Here is a 22,455-nt window from a genome sequence, read left to right as displayed (position 1 = left end):
ATGATGCTAAAAGGGGGGTGGGAGGGGTGGGGGCCACCTCCCCGCTGCTCCCTGCCCGCACCCCAACACCAGGCACTTGGGGGGGACAATGGCAGAGCCCCCCCTTGGCTGCGTGGCACGGGGACAGTGGCCTTTGTCCCCCTCCGATGGGCTGCGGCCTCAAAGGGGGGGTCACAGCCAGGTGTGTGGGGGGGGAGACAAGGCGTGTGGGAGATGCTGCCGGCTGGGGCGCCCCCTCACTAAACACCTGGTGCCCCCCCAGCCCCCCTGCTGCCTCACACCCCCCTCGCACCCACCTTGAGCACCCACTTGTGCCCCCCCCGCCCCCCCCTTTCGGCCTTGCAGATGCTTCGCAGCCTCCCCTCGCACCCCTTCAGCAGCCTGCCCCCCCCCGAGCCCCATTTTCCAGATGTCCCCCCCCATTTACGGACTCCTCCTTTGCAGCCTGCTCCCCCCCCCCTCCTTGCAGACGCCCTCCCTCCCCCAAACCCCCCCCCCGGACCCCCCCTCCTCCCTCCGCCGGCAATGCCGCAGTGAGCAGCCACCGAGCATCCTCCGGCCGCACCGGGGGGGGGGGTTTGATGTGTGCCCCCCCCCCCAGGGCCGCTGCCCCCCACCTGGTAGCTGAGGATCCCATCGGGCTCGTTGCTGCCGGCGGGCATGGCTGGGCCGGGGTCGGGGCTGGAGGACGGGGGGGGGGATGGAAAAGGAAAGGGGGGGGGTCCCGGGCTCCCCCCGCGGCTCGGGGGCCAGGGGGGGCCGCAGCCGGCTGCAGCCCCGGTGCCGCTCACACCGGCTCCACCATCTCCCAGAGCCGGGGCCAAACCCCGCCCAGGGCCGGGAGGAGGAGGAGGAGGAGGAGGAGGAAGGAGGAGGCAGGGCCGGGGCTGGGGGGGTCCCAGGGGGTGGGGGGCAGCGCCCGGTGAGGGCCCCGCGGCCTCGATCCGGGAACAGCCCCCCCCAGGTCCCCCCAGCACGGCCCCGGCCCCAGCCCCAGGAGCCCCTTCGGGGTCTTCGAGGTCTCCCTCCAGCCCCCCCCCAGCATCACCCCCCCAGCACCACCAGCAAGCCTCCTCCAGCATCACCCCCAGTCTCTCCCAGCATCACCCTCCCCCAGCATCACCCCCAGTCCTCCTCCATCACCCCCCCAGCATCACCCCCCCAGTATCACACCCCCCCCAAAGCATCACATCCCAGCATCACCCCCAAGCCCCCCAACAGGCATTTTGCAAAGTGCCAGCGAACATTAAAATGCTGCTTTTCCCCCAGCCTTTTGGGGCTCAGCTGCTAGAACTTCACATCCTCTACAACCCCAAAAGCATTTCATATTTTCAAGAGAAACCAAGCACTAAAATACCCTCAAATGCTGCTCACGAGGGACCAGCCGCGAGGCTCGCCCTGCTGCAGGGATTGCCCCTCTTTCCCTTCCCATTAGCCCCATGTTTTTCCCCAGGAAAGGCCTGTGGCAAATCTTGCATTAAAAGCAAAAGCCCCTCCCAAATTCAGCAGCCCAAGACATCGCTCTCAGTTTTCATACAGAAAACGCTTCAAATGACCGTGGTTTAAAGTTCTTTCATTGATTGGAAGTGTACGTCCTGTGCTCCGTGTTCCAGTTTCAGACTCCCCGAATCCATGGCCAAACAAGACGGGATAAGGAAGCATTTCTCTTCCATTAATGGGAGATGACAACAGAGGGCTGGTCATTAATTAACAGCTGGTAACGATTTCCCGTTCCTGCTGGTGGCACAGGGGGGTCCTGCTGCAGGTTGTGGGGCGATGATCCCCCTTCCCCTTATTGCTGATGGCAATTCCAGGAACGAGGGAGAGGCTGGGGACAGCCACAGTCATCACAGAGCTTCTTTCCTTCAAGAATATTTGTTATCACTTTAGGAAATGTAAATATTTCGTAACATTTGTGGGTGTTCGTACAGAGTTCGGGGTGTGTGTGCACGCGTGTGTGTGTGTGCACGTGCATGGGTGCATGCACGTTGCCCCGGGCTCTCAGCCCCCTCTCCCTCCCCACATCCCAGGCTCCTCGAGGAGAAAACTCAACAAGTGAACATTTTCCACCCAAATCTGGTGTTCAGCTGCTTTTGGGCTGGCTTGGTTCTCTCTGGGAAGCACTGGGGTCACCTTCTTCAGCTGCTTCAAGCCTTGAAAACAAGAGCCGTGGGAGGATGCGCATATTCCTGTGCTTGCCCGACGCACACGCCCAGCAGCCAGAATTACAGCAGGTTTAATCCAGCACATCAAGCCTTGATTTTCCAATTTCTCCTTACTGGAAACTGCCATCATTCTGCTCCTGCCTTTTCAGAAATGACACCCACTGGAGCCCTGGTGAGCCGAACCTGGGGAAAAACAATAACACGCCGCCCACTCTCTGCAGCTAAAACAAACACCCTATACTTAAGGTTATTTAGGAAGCAGAGGCATGCTCATGCCAATGGAAAGTGTCGGATTAAAAAAAGAAGCTCCTGTGTCACCGTGGACCATCTGGCTGGGAGGGGGGTGACTAATTGCACCGCACAACGCGACATCTAAAAATATAACGAAGCCCGTCGAAGTCCACGCGGTGAAGTTAGTTGGTCGAATTTGGACAGCTCAAACGGCCTGAGTCACCAGGGATGGAGCGCAGGCGGAGCATCACGCCGAAATTCGGGGACGGGTGACCCCAAATGCGCCCAGTGTGATTTTTTGTGCCATTTCGGGCAATGCCACGCACAGACACACGCGTGGCTCGTTTCAGAGCACAGCTCATGGAAACCAGTGTGCCACGACTGCTTTTACTCTTGAGAAAAGCCATCTGTGCCTGGGATTTTTAAATTAAATTTACTGGACTTGCTCGTAGAGCAGGAGGAACTGGGGTGGTTTTCTTCCTTCCGGCAAGTTTTGGATGGCTGTTACAATTTTATACCAAATAAATTTATGGCCCTTCTTGCTCTGGCTCTCTGTTTGAGCTGGTGCTTCCAGTAACTTAGCATGTTGGAAACAGATATATTCTTCCAGGTTCTAAACAAGAGCACAAAACACTATAAAGTCCTGCCACGATCTAATTAATTTGAGGAGCCATGGGATAAAACTTGGAGCTGGAGATGCAAATGGGGAGGTTGCACCGTGATGGGAGAAAACCCACTTTGACCTCCAGCCAAACAAGGGCCTGATCCTGCTCATGGAGCCAGCCAAGCATGCGCATGAAGATGAACTGAGCTCCGAGCTGAGACTTCTCATAAAAAGCCAATGCTTTTCAAATGTCTCTATTTACAGAAAAAGTATTTCAACTTTTGCGGTTATGGAGAATTTTGAAAAATGTTCATTTCCCATTGAGTTACAGCTCCCCACATCCCCCACACACCTCCAGACCCTGGCACAGAAGCTGCTTTGATATCCACAAAGCTCAAAAAGCCAAAACACACCCCGAGCCCCCAGCTGGCCCGTCAAGCAGGGCACAAGGGACGGGAGCACCAGTCTGGGAGCACGCCAGATTACTCGGAACAGGATTGCTGCCTGAGCTGACCCAGCAGCAGGATCTCATGAAGGTCCAGAGCCCATCGTGGTCGCGGTGCAAATACGCAGGTTTACGAGTGGAAAGTCCTACTTCATATGGGTTAAGACTTGCTTTAAATAGTCTGCTTGGGCTGCTGCATCCGAGGGGAAAATCGCCTGGCAAATGTCATAAGTCTGAGCGGGCTCAGAGGTGAGGACGTCACCTTGCCCGAGCGGAGCATCCTCCAGCATCCAGCCTGGTGTCCAGGACGTCTGCAGGGATGGGAAGGGAGAAGTGGTCAGTGGGAAGGGCAGAGGCAGCCTCTCTCAAGCCCCTAGTTGTGTCTCAGCCTCCACATCCCAGGGCTGACCATGCCGAAGTGCAGCCTCCCAAACCAACAGCAGGTTCTGTGCCCACAGGAGGGCTGAGCAGAGGGCTGCTGCCCTGGGCTGGAGTCTGGGGGAGCTCAAGTCTCGCCTCGCTCCATCCTCGCCCAAATCTGCCAGAGGATGCTGTCTCCTGAGCCTCCCCCATCACCCAACGCTTTCCCCTGAGTGCTACAATCACTACCCAAGCAAGAACATGAGAAAAGTGCTTTTGTAAGAAGTGAACTTGAGAGCATTTGTAATTTCCTTTTGTGCCATTATCATTTAAGTGCTGATAAGGCACATTAGGACTTTACCAGACAGACACCGCTTCCTCTTATTTCTTTCTTCTCCTCCTTCTTCTTAAAAAGAAACTAGCTTCTAAATAAAGCCCAGGCTGAAAATCAATAGCTTTCCCCATGAATGTATAGCCACAGCAGTCATGAAATAATTTTTAAGGGCCTCATTTGGGAAAAGAAATTAAAGGAAATGGGCTTGGCATTATGGGGACACTCACTGCCATTCCAGCACTGGTGTCCCGCCTATAGCACACTGCGAAGTCTTACCAGAACCTGATAAATCGGAGAATAAAGGAAATATTTAAGAACTCATTTAATTTGCAGATCCCAAGGAGGTCAATACAGGCCTTCCCAGACTGAATCAATCACCTCAAGGCTTCCTCAATGCCTCAGACAGAAGCAGGATGGATCACGGGAAAGGTTTCACTCATCAGGTGGTTGGCAGCCAGATCCCAGGGACTTTCATGGACCTAATTCCCCTCAAAACTGGATAACTGGGTGCCTAGAAGCCTTTTCAGGACATAACCATAAACCTCTACTCTGCCAGAGCTCCCCACGTTACACCCGGGCTGATGGAGAGGATGATGAAGATTGGCAGATGCCGTTGCACTGGGAAGAGCACGCAAAACTCCCAGACAAAAATCCCTGCCAGCCTCACCATTTACCTTCATGGGTCCTCGGATCTCTACTGGCACCTTTTCTTCAGCAGCCTGAGCACTTTCACTGGGAGCATCTTCCTTCTGAAGGGCTTCTGGGCCTTTGTAAAGGTCCAAGAGAGTCAGGAAGGAGTCCACAGCCTCGGCATTTGGTGCCTTGAACTCCTGCGGGCTGCAGCAAGCTCTCACTTCTTCCTCGGGGCTATTCATGATAGGAAGCATCCTACAGTTCTTCAGCCACGTGTCGAGATCCATCTTCTCACTTCTCTCTGCCTTGTTGCTGCCAAAAGCCACAGCAAGAGCTGCTCTGCCAGCCCCGCCGTCGAAGACGCTGCCGTTTGGGGCACTCGGTGGGTACCTGCTGTCGAAGCCGGGCACGTCGGCAGCGTGCGGCTGCACCAGGGGGTGGGCAGAGCCCTCCGGGGCCTCGGAGCACTTCTGTGGGCTGCCCGGTGGCCTTTCCCCTTCCTCCGTGGCCGTGTCCTCCGTGCACTGGACCGGCAGCGACATGGGGATATCTTTGAAAGGAATCAGGTCATTTCTGGGGGATTGTGGCATTTGTGTTTTCCCTTCCCCATGTTTCATTTTCCTTTTGTGCTGCAGTGAAACTACCGGGTGTTATCTCCTCGGGGGGAGAGTGGGCCAGCAAATCTCGCTGCCCCCACGGCTAGGGGGTGGCAGCAAACACAAGGCTGGAGCAGCAAAGAAACGGCATCTGAGGAGAGCCAGAAAGGGATGCGAGTTGGAGGAAGAGCAGTAGCTGTCCTAGGAGGGGAAATGCTGAGATATCGCTGCGTCCCTGCATAATGACGTTGGTCTGGGCACTGTTTGGAGCTGCTTATCTGCATGCCAGCCCCGAGGGAAGGACGTGCAGATGGTGATGCTGCAGGCTCGCCCCCTTCCTCATGGGGGAAACGAGGCTACCGCAGGGCTGGGGAGCACGCGGGGCTGCCCGGCTGCAAAATCAGCACATGGCAGCCCTTCGTCTGGGCAAATCCCTCCTGACCACAGAAAACAGCCTGTAAGGTCAGGAAAAACTTGCAAAACCCTGCAAGATTAATGTGACTGCGGGGGGACAGGGGGAAGCAGAAGAGCACATGGGCCATGGTGGGGGACCAGGAGATTTCTTGGAAATCCAGGCAGGCTGCTGGGCGAGAACATTCACCCAGGCAAACCGCAGTCCAAGGAGGCTCCACCACCATCCCTGCCTTCCAAAAACGCTCTAGGCAATGAGTACCATCTGCCCCAGCTCCTTCCCACTCTCCCCAGGGGAGACACATGTAAATAGCAGCCTGTGGTGGTTTTAACACGCCTCGAAGCAGACACACACATGTTACTCCTGGTTTGGTGGTGAAGGCGAAGCCAAAAAGCTAGGACAGCCAGCACAGGGAGTGGAGCATGCGTGCCTTAAGCCTGCTTTAATGTCACCCCCACTTTTGGCAGCAAAGCCCTTGCCAGCATGAGGATGAAGGTTCAAATCACTCCCATCAGCATAGATCTGCTCTTTTTAGCGAAAGAGCAATTTCAGCACGCCCTCCCCAGCCCTGCTGCTTACCGAGGACAGGGCCCTTCCTGGCAGTCAGCTTCTGGAGGAGCTTGCCCTGCTTCGCACACAGATCCTGCAGCCTGGTAACCTCCTCACACAGCTGGAGGAATATTTTGTCCATCTCCATTGTGCCTAATCAGAAAGAAAAAAAAAAAAAAAGAAGAAAAGAAAAAAACGAGAGGAAATGACCAGCTGGGTGTTTTTCAAAGGCAGCAAGGAGCCACCGAGGTTACCCAGAGCTGGGGAGGACCGTGCTCAGTCGTGGTGCAAGACCTCCAGAGATCTCAGCTTGTGCGTATGGGACTGTGCAGAAAGAAGCGTTGCCAGTTCCAGTTCTCTTGCTATTTACATAGAAAACAGAAAAACTGAAAAGGGAAGTGATTCTGTCAGAATCAGGGGATAACTCAACAGCCAAGTTGGGCTCTTCCATCTCGCAGCCTGCAGCTGAGCTCCAAAACACCAAAAAGTCCCATTTATGTAAAAATCTACCTGGAAACTTGCATTTCACATTCATTTAGTACCAAGGGCTGTGCATTCAGGGGATTTATTTTTCTTGTGCAGTGGTGTGAGAGCAAACAAACTCCTGGCAACGAACACCAGCAGGGAAAGAGGTCCAAGCACAGGGGGCTCAATTCCCTTTTCTTGAAATGCTCAGCCCTGAGCTGCCCGTTCTGCTCCTGAAAATACTCTGCAAATGAAAATCCAGCTTTTGCCCACATGGTATGCTTTAACCAAATATTGTTACTACAAAGAAAATTCTCCCTGCGTTGTGTTCAGTACATTTCTCGCTGCTTTAACAGCTGTATTGTGGATTAGACTTTCCAGTTTTACCATATTGCACCAATTATTACCAGTCTGAAAGATAATAAATAAAACCAAAGTGTGGTATAAATCTGCAAGCCATCTGCAAAGTACATTTTGATTTGAAAGATTTGTGCAATCTCGATTAGCATAGACATGCAAATCAGCTTTGCTTCCTGTCATATTTTCCAGGTTCGCTGCTGCTCAGCTCTGTGAATTTAAGCTCCGGCTCTGTAATTAGAGGCTCAGCTGATGGGTTTGATGAAACCTCCTCTGGCACCCAGAGTGTTGTGGATTCCCCGGTAGGGGCGAAGGGCAGAAATCCCAGCCGACGTGAAGGAAACGCACCGAGCGCAAAGAAAACTTCAGACAAAATGGTAAGGTCCGCTTCCAGAGCAGGGTATTTCTGCGCTTTTTAGCCCACAAACAAGCCGTGATGATAGCTGGATTGTATTTTCAGCTGTTTGGGTCCCACTGATTCCTAAAAGCCAAGGATATAAACTTCGCAACCTCCAAAGCAGCTAACGCCATTGGTAACATATCAAATTAAAGATTAAGGGGATATATTTTGCCTAGGAGTTATATATAACTATGCCAATTAATTATTAAGAGGTGTGTGATTTGGAGCTGTCATTCCCAAGTAAGCCTGTATTGATTTTTTAAGATTCCTGCTGTTTTTTCAGTCGCTCAACGCTTCTTAATTTCCCCCAAATTACTACTGTGGCATTAGGAGGGCAGGAGATTTTAATCTCCTGTGTAACCTTGAAAAGCATTTTTCAAATCGCAATTAAAGAAAGCAATCCAAGAACAAAAACAAAAACTCGGGGACCCGGTCGCTCACCGAGTGACTCGGAGGGGAAGGACGTGCCGTCAGCCGCGTTCTCCCATGGCACTGGGGATTGGGGCTGGTTTAATGAGGAGAAAAAAACCATTCCCACCCTGCTCCCCACGACACAGACCTGTGTGGACCCCGCGAAGCCCCAAAACTCCCTTCTCCGCAGGACCACACTTACTCTTGGGGGGGGCCCTCCTTCCCCCAGCCGGGTAGCCGCGGCGTGACATCGGGCTCGGCGCGTCGCAACTGAAAAAGATCAGTAACAGAAAAAATTGGGGCAGGGAATTTCCCTTCAGTTTTTTTGCGTTAAGAGCGAAACCTCTGCACAGCAGCGAGACAGGAAATAAAGCAGCAGTGAATTACAGGCGACTGCTGTGCAAAGCCTGGGTTTAAAATTAGCTCTGAAAAGCACAGGAGACTATTATGGAGGCCATGGGTGGCCTTGTGGCGGGTGAGTTTTGGCTCTTCTCTGCACCATGCCAGGTAAGACACTTGTCTTTTCTGTTACTTAGCCTTCCCCTGCCCTTCTCAAGCAATTTGTTGCTGCTTTAATGCGGAGGCTGCTGGGTAGTTGTGCATCTGCGACGCTGACCGCCACAAAGCTTATCCTCTGTAAGGCAGCTAATATTCAAGCTAATACCCCAATAATCCAAATTAATACTCACTCCACCCCAGCTCAAATCCCCAAATCCTCTGTACAGCATAGGAGCCAACGAAAACGCTCTGATGGGTGTTAAAATCCTCCCAGCACTCATCCCTTCTGCCTTTGGGAGCCCGGAGAAAGCTGCTGGGGTTTCCCCGGTGCCTCCAGCACCTCCCTCATTCTCCTCTGCCCTTCTGTATGTCGCGACAGAGATGCTCAGGGAGGTTGGGGGCTGCTTGTGCCCTTCCTTCGGTGTGCAGAAAGCCCCTGCAGAAAGGGCTGCCCGTGCATGTACCTGCCACATTGTCCCCAGCCACGTCCTTCCTCCACCCGTGCTCTCCGGAGGGTCTCTTTCCCACCACCGCTATCTCACCTGGCTTTTCCAGGGACTTTTCCTGCCATCAGCAGTGTCGGGCAGCCACCAGGGCTCAGGCCGAAGCTCCGGGAAGATACCACCATCTAGCGTTAAGCACGGGGCTTGAGGACAAGGGGAATGGGGCGCGTGGAGCAGGGCTCAAGGCTTGGGGCTGCTGCCCCAGCGCACGCCGTGGGGACGCGCGTCCCCGTCCCGATCCGCCGCGCTGCTGGCAAGCAGCAAACTGGTGCCATCAGAAGGTCAGTGAGAAGATAAAGGCTAAACAGGGACGACAGAGAGATGGGAATAATTAGCAAGTGGCAGTGTCGATAGGCTGTTTACCCACTCGCACGCGAAAACACGAGCGGCAATTATCGCAGCCCGATAAAAAGGACTGTAAATAAAGTCCAAGCTGCAGCGAAACACTGCCGCCGACCTGGGAGCTCCGGAGGCTTTGTAGTGACGCTGCCGCCACGGAATAATTAGCAAACTAGAATAATTAACTCAACACGAAGCAAGGACTGAGCACCAGCGGGGAGGGCACCCGCGGCGAGCCGGTGCCGCTCCCCCAGTGCCCAGCCCCGGCAGCTCCCGGCCGTCGGGTGCTACGGGACCCAGAGCACTGGGATCCAAGACCTTTACTGGCGCCCACAACCCCAGGATCAGGCCCCTGGAGCCCCCTATGGCCTCCATAGGCCCCCGTGGCTCCCAGCACCCTACAGACCCTGCCACCCCCCAGACCCACGGCTCAAGCCCCTCTGGGTCCCCACCGCTCCCAGGACCCCCGGTGCCCGGCCCCTGCAGCCCCTACAGGTCCCCGTGGCTCTCAGGACCCCCAGCTCTATGCCCCGGTGCCCCTGACGAGCCCCGCCGTGGCCGATACCGGGGTGTCAGACCCGCCCCGTCCCGTCCCGTTCCCCCGGCCGGGCTAGCCGGCGGGCGGCGCTAGGACCGCGGCTGCGGTCCCTGGCGGGCGGCGCTAGGACCGCGGCGCGGGCGCCGTGCACCTGTGCCCCGGGGCGGTGGCAGGTGGCGGCGGTGGCCACGCCCCCTGACACGCCCCCCGGCCACGCCCTGGCCCCGGTACGGCACCTGCGGCCCCGCGCCCGCCGCCGCTACGGAGCCAGGTGAGGGGGGGGTGGGCTGGGGAGGGGTTGGGTCCCGGTCCCGGTCCCGGTCCCGGTCCCGGTGCCCGGGGAAAGGTGCTGGGAACCGGGACGGAGCCGGTTCGGTGCTCAGCCGGTGCCGCAGGCTCGGGGCCGGCACGGAGCCCCCCGGTGTAACCCAGCGGGTCCCGGTGCTGCGGGGCTCGGGGCGCTGAGGTGGGCAGGATCCGTCCCGCAGCCGGCCGGGGGTCCCGGTTCCTTTTTCATCCCCCGGTAGGCAGAGCCCACGCCGCGCTCCTGGCCCCGGTGTCCCGGCTGCGGAGGGACCGGAGCCCTGCCCGGAGCCCTCATCCCGGCCAGGGGACGGCGGGAGCCCTCCTGCCCCCTAGGGCCACCCGGGTCCGTCCCGTAGCACCGAGCCGCGCTCACGTTCCCTTTCCCACCCCATTTTCTCTGTTTTTTACCAATCTGCTTAAAACTAAAGCCGCGCCGCGATGCTCCGGGGAGAACCGGAGGCTCCGGTAACCGTTCCTCGGAGCCAGGGGGACCGGGACCGGATTTCCCCCGGTGTGCACGGAGCGGGGTCTCACCGGGGGGCTGCACCCCGCCGGCGTGGTCCCAGGGGGCCGTCGGCACCCGGAGCCCAACGCGGCCGCCACTTGGAGCCGGGGCCGTGACTCGGGGCGCGGCGTCGAGGTCCCTCTGCTCTGCCTTGATTTGTCCCCCCCGCGGTGCTTCCTTCCCCGGAGGAAGGTCCCGATTTGGGCTCCGAGAGCTTCCCCCCCGCCCCGATTCCTCCCTCGGGCGTCAAAGAGGAAGCGTTGGGTGTCGCAGCTGTGTGGGAACCCCCGCCACTCGGGCTCCGTCCCGCTGCCACCCTCGGCCTGACCGTGCCGGTGATTATTTCAACCCACTCTGCTTTTTTTTTCTCCTTTTTTTACTTTTTTTTTTGACCTCTTCTGCATACAACAGGCTCCGCTGGGGACCGACGCCACGCAGCTGCGACGTGCTCACTCCACCGTTGGTTTTGCTGGGTGTTGGGCGAGCCCTGTCCCAGGGGGGAATTTTGGGGTGCTGTGGCCAGGAGGGAGCTCGGGGCGTGATGCCCATCGGGGTCTGTGGTGGCTCTGACCTGTGGGAATGGGTTTGTGGTGGAGGACTGGGAGCAGAAAGCAGCGCACAGGAGTTCCTGCTGCAGCTCGTTGCAGGAGTCACCCCGGGGACCCATCCCGCGCCATGACTCGGTGCCTGCACTGCTGTGGGGGTGTCACTCGGTGGTTTTGGGGAGGAAACGTCCCATGGCTCATGTTTGTCCTTTCGATGCCATGTCCACAAACCCCACGAGCTCCGCTCTTCATGGCTCGCTTACAACACCCACCGGAGGTTAAAGCAGGGAGAGAGCCCTCTGAGAAAGGCTGGCCTGAGATTTTAGCGTGTCGAGGGGTTGTTTTGCTGCTTGTCGGGGTTTTTTGTTGCTTTTGGGGTAGGGGGTGGGGCTGTGGTTTGAGGTAGGAGCACCCCTGGGATGGACCCTTGGGGGCTGCAGCTGCTGTTGTGCACTAAGCGGTGCCCTGGCCCTGGATGCCGTGCTGGGGCTTATTAGTGGGTAACGAGCGCTTCATTAGTGTGGTCACAGCAACGTGGCAGGCAGGGGATTATTGGAGAGATGTGGGGATGGTGGAAATAGGCATTTCTCCCCAAAACAGGTCACTCCTCACTGCCTGACGCTGCCTTGCCAAATGAGGGTTTGAGAACCTCAGGACCCAGGGGTTCAAGTGAGGCGGAAGCTCAGCTCTCCAACAAGTGAAATGGGGAGAATTGGGGTTTTTTCCTTACTCCTGCTTTTTGTTTTTCCCCCTGTGCATTGAGTGGTTCTCAGCATCCTCCTCAGGAGCCGGTACCCCTCTCTGCAGGCGCACTTGGCAGTGAAGCGTGCTCTGGCTGCCGGCTTTGATCCCGCAGCCCTTCAGCACTAAAAGCAGTGACCTCGGGTGCAGGGACCGGGCTGTCCCCCTCCCTCCTCCTCCTCCTCCTCCTCCTTTACAAGCCCGCTGCTTTATTCCCCCGGCCCATAAAGCCTCGCATGGCCACAGAAGAATAAGGAGCCCCGAGCTGAGCTTCCTCGCCCTTGAAGTTGATGGCAGGTGCCCTTTTCCACTCCACAGCGCTGTGGGGGGCTTCGCAATTTTCAAAGCATCAAAAAAAAAAAAAAGGAGGGGGAGATTCTGAAGAGGAGGAGGGGAGATGCCGGTGAATGGCTCCCACGGAGCTTGTCCATGCTCCGGTGGCAGCAGCTCACAAAGAGCGGCGGGAGGCAGAGCTCGGCGGTCCCGGCGGCATCGTGGAGCGCTCAGCCGGGCGCTGGACCTGCTGCTTCCCTTCAGCAAAAAGCGAAGCTCGGGGGGGACTCGCACATCTTCTCCTTCCCAGCGATGCTGCAGGCAGGAAAAGTATCTGGGAAAGGCTTTTTCTGCATAACTGGGGATATTAGAGGGAAGTTAGTGGCTCTTTTAGCTCCGTTGTGTGGCTCCTTCCCCGCGTGCAGGGTTGCGGGGTGATGCTGCAGCAGCCGGCACAGCTCACAGCCTCCTTCAAGCCCCGCTTTTTGTGTGGGGTTTTATTTTCAGCGTGGGTTTGTGGGCTGGAGGGACTGGGAGGTGCCACATGGGAGAGGCTCCGCTCGCTGGCAGCGATGCCAAGAGCCAGACTCATTCGCTGCCCCGCGGAGAGTGAACTTTATATATCGCAGCCAAAGTGCATCCTGTTGACTGCGGTCTGGGAATTAACCTGCGGGTGTTTTTCCTCCTCCCCAGGCTAGCAGAGCACAGCACGTCACCATGAAGTGCCTGGAGACCCCGTGTCCCTAAACACACGTCGCTGACACGTGGGGAGGACGGCGCGGCCGCCCCGTGGAGGATGAGGCTCCTACGGCGACGCTACAGCCCGCTGAAGGTGGCTCTGGTGGGCGCCATCTTCGTCCTCTTCCTCTTCATCCTGCAGAGGGACGTCGGGGACAGAGACCCGAGCGAGGAGCCCTGGCTGAAAAACATCGTCCACGGGAAGGACCAGGTCATTGACCTGATGCTGGGGGCGGTCAACAACATTCGGGACTCGATGCCCAAGCTGCAGATCGGGGCTCCGGTGCAGCCGGAGGAGCCGCCCCGCAGCGCCCGTTCCTGCCTGCCCGGCTTCTACACGGCGGCGGAGCTGCGCCCGCTGATGGAGCGGCCCCCCCAGGACCCCAACAGCCCGGGAGCTGACGGCAAAGCCTTCAAGAAGGACCAGTGGACGCCGGAGGAGACCAAGGAGAAGGAGCGGGGCTACGAGAAGCATTGCTTCAACGCCTTCGCCAGCGACCGCATCTCCCTCCAGCGAGCGCTGGGACCCGACAGCCGCCCGCCGGAGTAAGAGCCCCCTCCATGCAGCCCTGGGCTCGTTTGAGTCTTCATTTGCTCCTTCCAGGGCAGGTTTAAGGGGAAATAAAAGCGAGGCTCGCTGCCTCCGCTATTGGTGGGGTAGCAGTTCGGCACAGGAGGCAGAAATTCACTGTCTTGGGGCCGGCGGGCTGGGGAGCCAGAATTTCCCCTAATTTCTGTCTGCCTCATGCTTGGTTTTTAATTGCAAGGGGTGAAAGCGTGCGGCGGCTCTTTGTGTCCCCAAGTACCTGCTCCTGGCCCCACGGCCGGCTGGCTCCAGCATCTCCCCCAGCTCCTCCCTTCCCTCTTTTATTTCGGCCAGCTCTGCCGTAATCTGACTTTTTCTTTTCTTAGCCGAGTGGAACAGCCTCAGAGCCGGCCAGGCAGGGGGGCGAAGGAAGCGGCCTCAGCTCCAGAGACTGCACCGCCTGCCCTCCAGCACTGGGCCGCCGGATTAGAGCGTGCCCCCAGCCCCTGCCTGGTCGGGGGTGGGTCTGGGGGGGGCTCCTGGAGAAAAAAGGCTTGAATAGGAGGTAGAAACCCAGCCCTGGTGCGCAGACCGGCCCCCCAGCCCCAAGCCGGCAGGCGATTATCCGTGCCTAGCAGGTGTAGCGGTGACAATGGGGGGACACCGGGTCTGGGGTGGGACGGGAATGTTATTCACTCAACCGGAGGTGGCGGCGACAGGGCTGGGGGGGAAGAGGTAGAAACCGAGTGAAATCAAAGCGGTGGCGAGCCGAGAGCCGCGGGGGCTGCCGGTGCTGCTGCCTCGCCATGCAGAACGCCCCAGCAGGGGGACGAGGGGTATTTTGTTTTGGCATCCCTGCCCCGCTGGTTCTTCACGTCCCATCCATGCTGTGCTTAAATTCTGCTTTATTTTTTTTTTCCAACCCCCACCCGCCCCCCTTAGGTGCATCGACCAGAAATTCAAGCGCTGCCCGCCCCTGCCCACCACCAGCGTTGTCATCGTCTTCCATAACGAAGCGTGGTCGACGCTGCTGCGCACGGTGTACAGCGTCCTGCACGCCTCCCCGGCCGTGCTGCTGAAGGAGATCATCCTGGTGGACGACGCCAGCACGGACGGTGGGTTGGGGCTGGCAGCGGGGGGACACGGGACGTTGCAGGACGGGGGGCGAGGAGCATCGCTGCCACCCCGTGAGCAGCTGGGAGCGGCGCTGAGCAGCTCTGAGGAAGAGCAGAAAGCTCTGATGGGTGGCTCAGGGCATGGACGGGTGTTTTTCCATCTTGTTTCATACCTGCTGAGTGCTGTTGGTTTTCTTTCCTTTCACGCTGCTGGTTCCTTTTAACAAAGCCCCCGGATAAACCCAGGCACTCCTCCCACCTCCTGCAAACACCTTGCCACCTCAGCAAACAGCTCGCTCACCCGCTACACCGCAGTTTGGCAATCTTAATTAGTTACACCCAAAGCAAACTAATGACATGTTTCAATGTCAGGAGAGGAGCAGACTTTACCCTTGCCCTGTCCCGGAGATAAACGCTCCGTTTCCGCCCGTGGCAGCTGTGTGAGCTTCCAGGGCGCAGAAACCTGCGTGTGCCACGACAGCACCTTGGCATAAAGGGGTTTCTGCACCCAAAACATCCCCCGGGGCATGCGGACATCCTATGGGGCAAGAGCAACATCTCGCTCAGCAGGCAGCATCCCCGGGAAAAGCACTTTGGGGCTTTCTCACGCAGCAGCTATTCTTTCCTGGGTTTTCTTGCCCCAAGCACAGGTCGTCCTCTCCAAGCTCTCTGCGCGGGGTGACACTGGGTGCAACTGGGTGCAACTGTCTTTCCGCCCCAGCGAGCTCTCGGCCGGTCCTTGGCCAAGAGGTTGTGGCCTGGCTGCATGAACACGGGCAGCAGCTGTAAGCTGAGGGCAGGGCAGGAGCAGCCTCTCCCCCGGCTGCCAGGAAAAGACCTTGGGAAAGGCAAGGCGTGGATCTGGGAGCTCGTTTCCTCGGGTCAGGGCAGTGCGGGGGTTTATCAACCGCCTAGTTTTTAGCAACTAAAACCTCTTGGGCTGGAGGGACAGGGAGGATTTGGGTTTCCCCATGCTCATGGTTGGACCCCAACCCGAGTGCAGGGTCCAAGCAGGACTGGGGAAGCCCCTACCCCAATTCCAAGGGGCAGGGACCCAGTGGGATGAACACCCCCACTCACCTGGAGCCGGTGGCTCTCCTCTCCCCCTGACCCCCCCCAGACTACCTGAAGGATGAGCTGGAGCGCTACGTGAAGCAGCTGCAGATCGTGCGGGTGGTGCGGCAGGAGGAGAGGAAAGGGCTGATAACGGCCCGGCTGCTGGGGGCCAGCGTGGCCAGCGGGGAGGTGCTGACCTTCCTGGACGCCCACTGTGAGTACCCCCCTCCCTGTCCCACGAGCGGGTGCCCCCGGGTCCCCGAGGAGAGGGGAAGGTGACGGTGGTGCCCGCGAGGTCGGTTCACCCTTCCCTGTGCCCCCAGGCGAGTGCTTCCACGGCTGGCTGGAGCCCCTCCTGTCCCGCATCGCCGAAGAGCCCACGGCCGTCGTCAGCCCCGACATCACCACCATCGACCTCAACACCTTCGAGTTCTCCAAGCCGGTGCAGTACGGCAAGCAGCACAGCCGGGGCAACTTCGACTGGAGCCTGACCTTCGGCTGGGAGGTCATCCCGCCCCGGGAGAGGCAGAGGAGGAAGGACGAGACCTACCCCATCAAGTAAGCCTTGGCAGAGGGCGTTGGCATCCTCTCCAGACCCAAAATCTGCAAAGTGAGCTGGCCGAGCAGGCGATGCTCAGGCGAGGTGGCAGAGCTGGGTGCGAGCCCCGGCTGTCCAGTGCCAGGAAGCTGCCGGCTCCTCCGGTCGATTTTTCTCCTTTCCCAGCAAGCTGGGGTTTTCCCTGGTGTTTTTCTCTCTGCAAGCCACAGCTTTGAGGCCCAGCGGGTGAAGCTGTGTGTTCCCAGGGGATCCCCCCCATGGGATGCTCGGGTCAGGGCCTCTCGGGCAGCTTTCCCCCAGGAGGGGATGCTCAGGGAAGGTCAGGGCCATGGAGGTAGCAGAGGGGAAACCTCAGGGAAGCTTTGGTGAGTGCAGAGCCACAAACATCTATGAAAAGAGCTTTTAAATCACCGCCAGCTCTATCTTGGTTCTTGCACAGTTTCTCATTAAGCGCTAATTGCTGCCTTTTATCTTCTTGCACTTGGAAATCCTGGGGACCAGTGGCTGCCTGCGCTGGCACAGCACCCAGGGGATGTTACCTGTGGGTCGGGCTGTGCAGAGACACCTCGGGTTTTCTTTCTTCCCACCCCATTATGCATGCAGAGAAACCCCCCAGCACCCAGGCACGCTGCTTTGCTCTCAGGCTGCAGCCTGCTGGCCACATCCATGGGGTTTTCTTCTCCCCGTGGGGTTAAACAGCAGGAGAAAAATCCTCCCCTGGGGGAGCTGGGGCTGTCTGCAGGCAGACCCACAGCAGTGGGGTGCGTGGAGTGCAGCCTGCGAGCAGGCAGAGACCCCGTGCGGGTTGGAAATAATGCAGAAAGAATGCCTGACGGGTCAGTGTAACCCCTAAAGCAGGTCCTTGTTCATCCTGGCCGTTCAAAGCAGCCAGGGGGGGGATTTTGGCAGAGCTGCAAGACCACAGGGGTGTTAAAGGAGGGGGGAGATTCCCCTCTGCATCTCCGGCCGGTGCCCCCAGCAGCCCCGCCGGGAGATACCCGACCCTGTTTGGCCGTGGCCGCATCCTGCCCGCAGCAGGGCTGGCTTTGTGCACAGGTCACCCGGGCGACGTCCCTGCCCCAATAAAGGTCCCTTTTTCCGACGGTTTGGCTCCCAGCAGCGTCTAATCTCTCTCTGCTCCTCTCAGCAGGAACGCAGCCACTCAACAAGCCCCCCCTTTTTTTTCCCCCTCCTTTTTCCTGAATAAAAGCAAGTTTCTATTCCAGCCTCCCTCTTGTAAAGATCAGATGGAGCAGATTAGAAAAGCCGGAGGAGTGAATAGGGTGCCCGGTCACTGAGCTAATCTCTGCCTTTCTTTTCTGCGATAGGTTTTCGGTAATAATATCCTCCTCTCGCTTTGGATCGGGGATCAGCAGCGAGGCCCCTCGGAGTCATGCTGCCACCGCGTTCCTGCTGTCCCCTCCTGGCAGCGGCTCTGTCCTGGCCGTGTCCCCTCTGCCACAGCTGTGGGAGCTCGAGGAGCTGCAGCTGCTCTGTGGTGTCCCCAAAATTCAGACCTCTGCTATTTTTTTTTTATTTTTTTTAACCCATTTTGCAGGTGGAGGCACAGGGGGGGTGCAGGCAGCCTCCCTCCAGCCCCCGTTTTCTCTCTCTCTCTCTCAGATCTCCGACCTTTGCCGGCGGCCTCTTCGCCATCTCCAGGTCCTATTTCGAGCACATCGGCTCCTATGACGATCAGATGGAGATCTGGGGAGGCGAGAACGTGGAAATGTCCTTCAGGGTGAGGGCCAGGCACCTTCTTTAAAACACGGCTCTGGGGAATGCCCCTTTATCCGGGGGCACCCATGCCCTCGGGGGGTGCTGGAGCCCCGCGTCTCGTCCCCGCAGGTCTGGCAGTGCGGGGGCCAGCTCGAGATCATCCCCTGCTCCGTTGTGGGCCACGTCTTCCGCTCCAAGAGCCCCCACACCTTCCCCAAGGGCACGCAGGTGATCTCCAGGAACCAGGTCCGCTTGGCCGAGGTGTGGATGGACAGCTACAAGGAGATCTTCTACAGGAGGAACCAGCAGGCTGCGCAGATGGCCAGAGAGGTACCGTGCATGCCGGCGGTGCTTTCGCTGTCCTGGGGGCCTGATCCTGCACGGAGCTCAGGCCTGAGCAGGGGGAGATGCAAGGGATCTGCATGCTCAGCCCAGAGCTGGGCAAACAAATGCAGGTGGAAGGATATAGCCCCAAAAAAACGCCCTTTTTTGCCATACCACTTTCCAGCAGAAAAATACACATTCTTTTACAACACCAAAGGGTTTTCGGCTGCTTGGCTTTGCTCTGACACCAGAACGTCCCAGGTGTGAGCAGCCAAATCCTGCCTGGGGCCAGAGGTGTCTCGTGGGACCCCAGAGCCTGTCTCGGTCCCGGCTGCTGCGGGACTCGGGGGCGATGTGACAGACGGTGGCAGAGCTGGGAGGACAAAGCTCTGTGCTGGCTCAGGGGGGGTTTCCTGGCTGGCTTCGGAGGTTAGTTTAATTTTCTCACGTGACTTTGTCGATAGAAGACGTATGGTGACATTACAGAACGGCGCAAGCTGAGGGAGCAGCTTCACTGCAAGAACTTCACCTGGTACCTGCAGACCATCTACCCCGAGATGTTCGTCCCCGACCTGACTCCCACTTTCTATGGGGCGGTAAGTAGGGGGGTGTGGAGCTCCTGCCACCCTCTGGGCTGCTCCCTCTGCTACAAAGAGTGGTGGCAGCAACGTCCCCAGCAGGCTGGGCTTTGCTTTTTGCATTTAAGGCAGCCCGGAGCAGGGTGCTGGAGGGGCCCCTGCCTTTCTGGTTCAGCTGATGGGGCTGCTTCGGGCTCCGGCTGACAGCAGAGAGGTGAAGCTGGGAGCTGGAATCCAGCAGAGCTGGTTTCGGGGCCCCGGAGGGGCCGTCGCATGGGTTAAATCAGGCAAAACAGCTGAAAATTTCCCGAGCTGAAAGTTTTCCTAACCCATGCCATCAACTCTGGGCATTGACAGGTGGACCCCAAAAAAATAAATGATCTGTGCCAAGAGACGAGGCAGAGAGGGGCGGGCAGGACATGAGGCACTGGCCCTGCCTGCGGGGAGGGAGCTGCCAAAAATCCCCTACTCCAAGCTGGCACCCGGTGGTCTGCGTGTGTGTGTAATTCCCCGGGCTCGTGGGACCGGCTGAAGGGAAGCTGAGCGTGGTTACGTGTCCGCCGAGGGCTTGGCACTGGCTCCCACCCGGGTTTAAATCCACTTCTATTTCCTGAAACTTTGGCCGGGCGGCTCTCGCTCTGAGCCACGGGGAGGAGGCGCTGCCGCGGGCGTTCCTGGTGTCCTGGAAAGGACAAGGGACCCGGACCTGGCACCGGTACCGGTGCCGTGTTTGCACGGTGATATTTAGGTGCCCTGCGACCCCAGCACCGAGCGTGGCTCCATCCGGGCTCCCTGTTTTTATTATTATTATTATTTTTTCTCCCTGCAGATTAAAAATGAGGGCACCAAAAGCTGCCTGGATGTCGGTGAGAACAACCACGGTGGGAAACCGCTCATCATGTACCCGTGCCACGGGATGGGGGGCAACCAGGTAGGCACCTGCACGACCCCAAGGAGCACTGCCCCTCTCGCAGCCCCTCCATGCTTCCCCCATGGGTTGTTTTATCGGGGTGCAGCTGGCGAGGGGCTGACATTCCCCCTCCCTCACCCTGCTCTTGCCCCCCGCAGTATTTCGAGTACACGACGCAGCGGGACCTGCGGCACAACATCGGCAAGCAGCTGTGCCTGCGGGCTGGCTCGGGGCTGGTGGAGCTGGGCGAGTGCCAGTACCGGGGGAAGCCCACGCGGGTGCCCCCCAACGAGGAGTGGGAGCTGGCGCAGGTGAGCAGCCCCCTCCAGCCCCGTCCCCGGGGAGCGCTGTGGGATGCGGGTGCTTCACCCCTCGCTCCTGTCCTTTGGGGCGAGCTGAGCCAGGCACTGTCTTTTGTTTTCGGCCAGGACCGGCTGATTAAAAACCCAGCCTCCCGCATGTGTTTGACGGCACGAGGCAAGCACCCGTCGATGGTCCCCTGCAACCCCTCGGACCCCCACCAGCTCTGGTCCTTCACCTAGCGGGCGAGTGGATCGAGCCCCGGACAGCCCCGACTGCGCTCAGGAAACCAGGATCCAAAACTTCCCCCTGTTTATTTTTATTATTATTTTTTTTTTAATTTAAAAGAAGCAAAAGCCTTAAATATGCTGCATTTCACATCTGCCTTGAACTCAGTCCTGTGCCTTTTGACCGCTCCCGTTTGCGAATTTCGGGGGCACGGCAATAATGCAAGGAGCCTGAAAGGGGGTCGTGGAGGAGCCCAAAGGCGTGTTTTGGTGCCCAGATGTGGAAGGAAGGTGCTGGACTCATGCCAGGGCCCCTGGACTCCTTGGAGAGACTCTGAGCTTCACATCGGGCATTCGAGAAGCTGCGTGTGGAAGCCGCTGGGAAGCTCCTGCAGCCAGGAGGAGGGCGATGACCGACGGCCACGCAACCCAAAAGGGCCGTGGGGTCAATCCTGCAGCGGGGCTGAACCAGGGGCTCAACCCAGGCGGAGGAGCCGGGTGCCTGGTGCTGGGACGCGCCTGTTGGCTGCCAGGATCCAGCCCTGCCTTGCTGCCAGCACCGGGCATCCCTGCTCCTGGGAAGGGAGAGGGATCTCGGGCTGCTCTTCGGGCTGTCTGCCTTAGATACCAGGCTTGATTTTGGGGGGGAAAAAGCATTAGATGATTTTTTTTAATTATGATTTCATGATTGTTGTTTCTTGGTGAGGTTCTGCTCGTGCTGAGCAGGAGGAAGGGTCCCTGCGCGGGCTGCTCGCACCCCCAGTGAGGGTCTCAAAGGTGAGGTCTGGCTGGGAGCGATGCCCCCGGCGCTGCCCGGAGCACGAGCCCCTCTTGTCCTACATAGCTGCCAGAACTTTGTCCCCATTCGATTTAGGGGAGAAAAACCCTTCCTGGAAGTAGAGAGGGAGAACTTGTCTTTGATATGCGACCTGAAATAAAGAGATGATTTATTTTACAGACATCCCGTCTCTGCCTGTGCTTCCTCAGCCCTTCACATTGCGGCAACAGAACCACCAAAACCCCGTGGGCTGCCCCAAAGCTCTGCCCCCACGCTCCCGCCCCTGCTCTCACTCCCTTTCCCTCCACAGCTCCCCCTGGGAACTTCCTTTAGCCAAAGCATCCGTCTCTAATTCCACCTGTGCAATAAGGTGTTGTACTGGGGGGGGATTCAGCTTTATTGTGGGAAGGGGAGGGCTTGGGGCAGGGCTGGCTGGTGTCCATCAGTGACACCAGTGACACTTCTGCACCAGTAAAAATAGTAAGTGATTATTCAGAAACAATTTTCCGAACAAAATCTTTTTTCTTTTATCCTGTAGAGATAAGAGCAGGTGCATTTTTTTCTTTCCTTTTTCTTTTTTTATTCTTTTCCCCTTCAAAACTGTCAAACCTGGGACAGGTGCCGTTTTCCATCACCTGCTCCATTTGTGGAGGAAAACCCCAACACTGCTGGTTTCATCAGATGGAGGATGCCCGAGGAGCAGCGTGCAATTGCCAACACACCCCAGAACAGTCTCCTTTTTAAAGGGAATAAATATATATGTACATGGGGGGTTGTTTGTTTGTTTGTTTTCTTTATTTGCCAGAAGTCAGATTTTTACTGCACCCTGAAGCCATGCTGACATTTCATTTAACCTCAAACTGTCCCGTGTAGTTGTCTGGTTCCAGCCTCATTGCTGGCTGTGCTCAGTGGCATTTTTTTTATTATTTTTATTTTTTGTTGTAGGGGGTGAAGGTCCTACATGGCATTTGTCTCCATTTTCCCACCCTGGGGTGTTGCAAGTGCTGCTCTTGTGCTGGGTAAAACAATCAGAGACATCCCCCAGAGAAATCTGATACAAGAGCTTTGGGTTGGGCACCCACGGGGCTCAGGACTGGGATGAACGTGGGGTTTAGAGAGCAGAAGGTGAGAGCCCGTCCTTGTCTCCCCATGGATTTTTGATGCCCGTACAAAGTCGGTGGAGGCTTGGGGTCAGGCCTCTGCATCCCGCTTTGCTGATGCCTTGGAAAGCTGCTGCAAGTGGCTGGGGGAGCCAAAAGAAGGAGAAGTGTGGCAGGGCAGCTGTGCCAAGCTGCTGCTGGCAGGAGCCAGGTGAACGCATCCTGCCTCGGTTGTGTAAATTGGGGCAAAAACCACGTTTATAATTAATAACTTACCTAGAGGTTGTTTTTTGTCCCTGGCACTTCTAGGGCTCC

At 57.8% G+C, this 22,455-nt stretch overlaps 2 protein-coding genes across 8 annotated transcripts; one reads left to right on the top strand and one right to left on the bottom strand.

Moving 5' to 3' along the window:
• Positions 1-1,581: 1,581 nt before the first annotated feature.
• Positions 1,582-9,859, bottom strand: LOC309891368 (uncharacterized protein). 4 transcript variants are annotated; one of them, XM_082785733.1, is made up of 6 exons: positions 9,796-9,859; positions 8,925-9,263; positions 8,165-8,232; positions 6,360-6,482; positions 4,814-5,322; positions 1,582-3,756 (listed from the first exon to the last, which is right to left on the bottom strand). In XM_082785733.1, the coding sequence occupies exons 3-6, from the start codon at positions 8,211-8,213 to the stop codon at positions 3,592-3,594; spliced, it is 846 nt and encodes a 281-aa protein (XP_082641859.1). In that variant the 5' UTR covers positions 8,214-8,232; positions 8,925-9,263; positions 9,796-9,859; the 3' UTR covers positions 1,582-3,591. The 4 variants fall into 4 exon arrangements, with proteins under 4 accessions (XP_082641859.1, XP_082641860.1, XP_082641862.1 ...); XM_082785734.1 differs by lacking the exon at positions 9,796-9,859 and having other exon boundaries at positions 8,925-9,564; XM_082785736.1 differs by lacking the exons at positions 8,165-8,232; positions 8,925-9,263; positions 9,796-9,859 and adding an exon at positions 6,584-7,334 and having other exon boundaries at positions 4,814-5,519.
• GALNT6 (polypeptide N-acetylgalactosaminyltransferase 6) lies at positions 5,062-21,195 on the top strand. 4 transcript variants are annotated; one of them, XM_082785729.1, is made up of 12 exons: positions 5,062-5,154; positions 7,344-7,528; positions 12,904-13,494; positions 14,417-14,589; positions 15,710-15,859; positions 15,969-16,203; positions 17,828-17,945; positions 18,053-18,253; positions 18,712-18,843; positions 19,655-19,756; positions 19,894-20,046; positions 20,164-21,195. In XM_082785729.1, the coding sequence occupies exons 3-12, from the start codon at positions 13,007-13,009 to the stop codon at positions 20,275-20,277; spliced, it is 1,866 nt and encodes a 621-aa protein (XP_082641855.1). In that variant the 5' UTR covers positions 5,062-5,154; positions 7,344-7,528; positions 12,904-13,006; the 3' UTR covers positions 20,278-21,195. The 4 variants fall into 4 exon arrangements, with proteins under 4 accessions (XP_082641855.1, XP_082641857.1, XP_082641856.1 ...); XM_082785731.1 differs by lacking the exons at positions 5,062-5,154; positions 7,344-7,528 and adding an exon at positions 8,335-8,469; XM_082785730.1 differs by lacking the exons at positions 5,062-5,154; positions 7,344-7,528 and adding an exon at positions 10,068-10,111.
• The last annotated feature ends 1,260 nt before the right edge of the window (positions 21,196-22,455 follow it).

The sequence above is a fragment of the Aythya marila genome (genome assembly GCF_965140915.1).
Source record: "Aythya marila genome assembly, contig: HAP1_HAP1_SCAFFOLD_193, whole genome shotgun sequence".
NCBI lineage: Eukaryota > Metazoa > Chordata > Aves > Anseriformes > Anatidae > Aythya > Aythya marila.
The sequence above is the reverse complement of the archived record's forward strand: the minus strand, read 5'-3'. Positions and strand labels throughout refer to the sequence as shown.

Coding starts and splice junctions, on each gene's coding strand:
- LOC309891368 (XM_082785733.1), bottom strand. CDS start 8,213: ATGTCACGCCGCGGCTACCCGGCTGGGGGAAGGAGGGCCCCCCCCAAG. Junction 5,323..6,359: donor CAGGAAGGGCCCTGTCCTCG/GTAAGCAGCAGG, acceptor TTCCTTTCAAAG/ATATCCCCATGTCGCTGCCG. Junction 3,757..4,813: donor AGATCCGAGGACCCATGAAG/GTAAATGGTGAG, acceptor CCATCCCTGCAG/ACGTCCTGGACACCAGGCTG.
- GALNT6 (XM_082785729.1), top strand. CDS start 13,007: ATGAGGCTCCTACGGCGACGCTACAGCCCGCTGAAGGTGGCTCTGGTG. Junction 14,590..15,709: donor GGACGACGCCAGCACGGACG/GTGGGTTGGGGC, acceptor GACCCCCCCCAG/ACTACCTGAAGGATGAGCTG. Junction 17,946..18,052: donor ACGTGGAAATGTCCTTCAGG/GTGAGGGCCAGG, acceptor TCGTCCCCGCAG/GTCTGGCAGTGCGGGGGCCA.